Raw genomic sequence first — 4,447 nt, forward strand, 5'->3', positions numbered from 1 at the left:
TTTTTTTATTATATTCTGCAATTTCTTGTCTAAAAATATTTAATGAATTTTACACTATAAATAAGTGTAACAGTCAATAATATTGTAATCCATTTAATCTTAGGTGTCTTGTATTTTACAGTAAAGACCCCAAAATGGCTCTTATTCAGATGGGATCAGTTGAAGAGGCTGTAATTGCTCTGATTGTAAGTTGTTCTTTTTTAATAATAAACTCTGAATAAAGTAACGATTGAATGATCATCAGTTCCACAAAAAAAGATAATTTTTTAATAGGTAAGACCTGTTATAAAACCAAGTTTAGAAATTCCTCAAGTACTTTATTATATAACTTACTTTATTCCAATATTTTATCATTCTAATTATCACATATTGTATTTTTTTTGTTGCTAGGAGTTCATTATTTAGCTTTAAGTTTGATAGATATTGTTTAGCATTAAGTCACTAAAGATATGTAGTTTTTTGTTGCTATGAGTTTATTATAAAGTTGTTACAGGCTGTGTAGTTTTAATATGAAAGAGTTTTTGGGTTTCAACATACTTCTGATTTCAAGTACATAATGGATGAATCAAAAATGAAATGTAAAACATCTTCAGTTTCCATTACTTTAAAACTGCAGTCATTATCTAATTATGTACTGCTTCTTATTCTAACTAGATGAATGGTTTTAATGTATTCCTTATTATTCTACTCTGGAGACCCAGAATTAGATGAATAATTTTAATGTTATAGTTATATTGTATATTATTTTGATCTGCACACTTCCAATCAGATTACTGTTTTTAATGTTGTGGTGCTTTTATTTTTTTCAGAAAATGCACAATTACCAGCTGAGTGACTCAAACCATTTGCGAGTGTCTTTTTCCAAAACAACTATCTAAATTATAATTCAAGTCTAAGCATAGCATAGGAGTTGATTGGCCTGTTGTCCAAATTATCTGGCCAGAAGAATCTTACCATTATCAACTCTGTGATACAAGGAGGCCCAAAAATGTGGTCCAAAATGAAGAGTGAAGCCAGTTGATCAAATAAGATATGGTATATTTACTTAGATGCCTTCATACCTTGGTTAATTTAAAAAAAATTCATACAGAGTTTAATTTTTGTAAATTTTCCTACCTACTTTTGAATGGTCATATCATAAATTACACACTAAACTGATTAATTCTAAGTGTTTTCCTATAACTAAGGTTTTAATCATAAAGGAATCACTGAATCTTACTTCAAGAGAAGAACTTTGTATAAAGTAAAATATATATCAAAATGTATTACATTTTGAGGAAGCTTACTTTGTATCACAGTCATTTCTTTGGTATGTATTTCATCGGTAGTGTGTACTAGTATTGTTTGAAGTGAACATTTTATATATTTTCCTGTGTAGTACATGTAGTAGTTGTTCTAGAATATGACATTTTTAAATCTGCTGACATGCTTTATACATTCACTATGTGGGAAATTAGCAAATCTTCTAAACTAAAATCAGTCTTTAGCTAATGTTCAGAAACTTGCTCTGTAACCATAAGTTACTTTGGACGTTCATATTTTCAAACCATTTCACTATAGAAGGTTAACACAGTTCTAGAATGTGTGAGTAAAATAATTATCAGTCTTTATTATGACTTTCTGAAACTTTTTCAAATGAATTTAGCCTCTGCTGCTGTTTTTATCAGCACATAATTATTTTGAATACATAATGTATAATTGTAAAAGTTGTTATTATCAACCAGTTGTTATCACAATAGAGCATTGGGCAAAAAACCTTGTTAGCAGTGACTACATCACTACTATGTCTGTTGTATCCAGCTGGTTAGATGAGCTCCAGCATTGGGCAAAAAACCTTGTTAGCAGTGACTACATCACTACTATGTCTGTTGTATCCAGCTGGTTAGATGAGCTCCAGCATTGGGCAAAAGACCTTGTTAGCAGTGACTACATCACTACTATGTCTGTTGTATCCAGCTGGCTAGATGAGCTCTAGCATTGGGCAAAAGACCTTGTTAGCAGTGACTACATCACTACTATGTCTGATGTATCCAGCTGGTTAGATGAGCTCTAGCATTGGGCAAAAGACCTTGTTAGCAGTGACTACATCACTACTATGTCTGTTGTATCCAGCTGGTTAGATGAGCTCCAGCATTGGGCGAAAACCCTTGTTAGCACTGGATATGGCAGATGTAGTGTGATTGTTCATATTATAACGTACTCTTCTTTTCTTTTACTCATAAGTTCTTAGAGTTAGTAAACTCAAAGTTTACAATATAAGAGACCAATAGGTTAGAAAAGGCAATCGTTGACATGTATATGAATTTTCAGTTTCAGCTTATCTCATTACTGATAATGATGACAAAAATTCATAAAAAAATTATTTAATATGTTTATTCATCACAATGAAAGTGGAGTGGATCATGTGCCACATGAAACAGTTTTAATGATAATTTGAACCCAATGAACCAAAATGACAGGTAACTGTAAAATTATAAAATTGGCAATACGTTTAAAAATAAACTTAAGTACTGGTTTTAATTAGTGTTTAAGTTTTACTGCTTATCAAAAATGACTTGTATGTTTATCTGCATTTTTTTAAAACTGTGTTGACCCTTGTTGCACAATAAGGTATAGGTTAAAGGACAGCTGGCTTTCCTGGTATACTGTGTGCCTTTTGACTAGTAGTAGAACTGAATGAAAATGTAATTTTATTATAATTATGAACAACAAATTACTTTGAGAATTTTTTTGAATGGTACATTTAGAAAATAATAAGCCATAAAGTTTTGGCACCAGGTATAGTAGTTTCTTAGTTTTTATAACAAATGGAGATTGGATCAGGGTGAATATCCGTCAGATTTCTGTGCCTTTAAATTCTAGAGATGCTCTAATGTTAGTTAGCACAAACATCTAATGATCTAAGTTGTTTTGATAAGTTGTTGTACTTACTGTTGAAAAGAAAATTAGTTTTTGCATTGTATTTGAATGTAACTTTCCTTATAGTAGCAATCACATACAAAGACATTGATAACATGCCACAGTGGCTTTGATCCATGTTAAACAAAACGAATGTGACATAGTAATGTAGTCCACAATGTATATCATTTCTGTGTGTCCACAAGTTTCATTAATAAGTGTACTGCATGTATCTGTATACTGGTAAAATATTATTTGCAAGTGTAAGTTTGGAAACATGCTAATTTATCCAAGGAAGTGCATTTACTTTACCTGTATATTTGTTGTTAAATTAGAATGTGATGTTGTATTCATTGTTGTATTTTGTTTTAAACAAACATTTTTTTTTATTTCTAAACATTGAAAGAATGTTCAAGTTTCACTGACCAAATCATGGTATTTAACACTACCCTATTTGTTGAATAGTCAGCACTAATGTTAATCTTTTTCCTTCGTTTCAAACTTTAACACTACCCTAGTTGTTGAATAGTCAGCACTAATGTTAATCTTTCTCCTTCATTTCAAACTTTAACACTACCCTAGTTGTTGAATAGGCAGCACTAATGTTAATCTTTCTCCTTCGTTTCAAACTTTAACACTACCCTAGTTGTTGAATATTCAGCACTAATGTTAATCTTTCTCCTTCGTTTCAAACTTTAACACTACCCTAGTTGTTGAATAGTCAGCACTAATGTTAATCTTTCTCCTTCGTTTCAAACTTTAACACTACCCTAGTTGTTGAATAGTCAGCACTAATGTTAATCTTTCTCCTTCGTTTCAAACCTTTCTGTGAAGTTTGATCTTTTCTTTGTATTATTTTCAATGAATGATATTAAACTTACTATAAACCATCTGTAAATGAATTTGATTTACTGAACATTCGTCATTCCTACTCTGCTCCAACCTTTGATCTTTCTTCCATAATATTTCAAGCATGGTAACACTACTTCCCTGTTGTTTGATGTCTATTTTTTTTAACAAATATAATCGTAATTAATTTTTAACAAGACTAAATAAATACAGAAATTGCTTTTCCATGTGTAATTTTGGATGTAATGACAAAAGAAATGAATGCGGCACACACAAATTGATAATTAAAGGTTTTCTGATCTGAGTAGACTAACGATATAGAATGTAGCAGAAAAACTTACAAGTGGCGTATATACCAATGATAATCTATTAATGTCACAAAACTACACACTAGAAAACTAAAACCTTTTATGTTTAAATTGCATTAAGTCATTGGGTAGATACAGAGTAACATCTTTATGAGATTTAACCAGCTTCAGATCTTTAAGTACACATATATACACCTGGAAAAAAGTTAAGCACCCCCGTGTTTTTTTCTAGTGATTCAGATTCGACGTTCTTGTGACTGATTATAAATTACCATTCAATCTAAACGTGTTTATCAAATGAAATTATGCATTATTGGGCACAAGAAAACAAGATTATCACCGTAAAATAACAATTCTTAATTTACATATCATGACATCAAAATATGGACAGT

At 30.7% G+C, this 4,447-nt stretch overlaps 1 protein-coding gene across 1 annotated transcript in view; it reads left to right on the plus strand.

The window, feature by feature from the left end:
* The window catches only part of LOC106467861 (polypyrimidine tract-binding protein 1-like), a gene marked incomplete at its 5' end in the record, with an annotated part of 42,153 nt that extends 38,357 nt beyond the window's left edge, over positions 1-3,796 (plus strand). The window contains 2 exons of the mRNA XM_013928240.2: positions 122-185; positions 810-3,796. Coding sequence (XP_013783694.1) covers positions 122-185; positions 810-878 — 133 coding nt within the window. The remainder of the gene's footprint in view (positions 1-121; positions 186-809) is intronic.
* Between the last annotated feature and the right edge of the window lie 651 nt (positions 3,797-4,447).

This window comes from Limulus polyphemus, unplaced genomic scaffold, assembly GCF_000517525.1.
Source record: "Limulus polyphemus unplaced genomic scaffold, Limulus_polyphemus-2.1.2 Scaffold2769, whole genome shotgun sequence".
Taxonomy (NCBI): domain Eukaryota; kingdom Metazoa; phylum Arthropoda; class Merostomata; order Xiphosura; family Limulidae; genus Limulus; species Limulus polyphemus.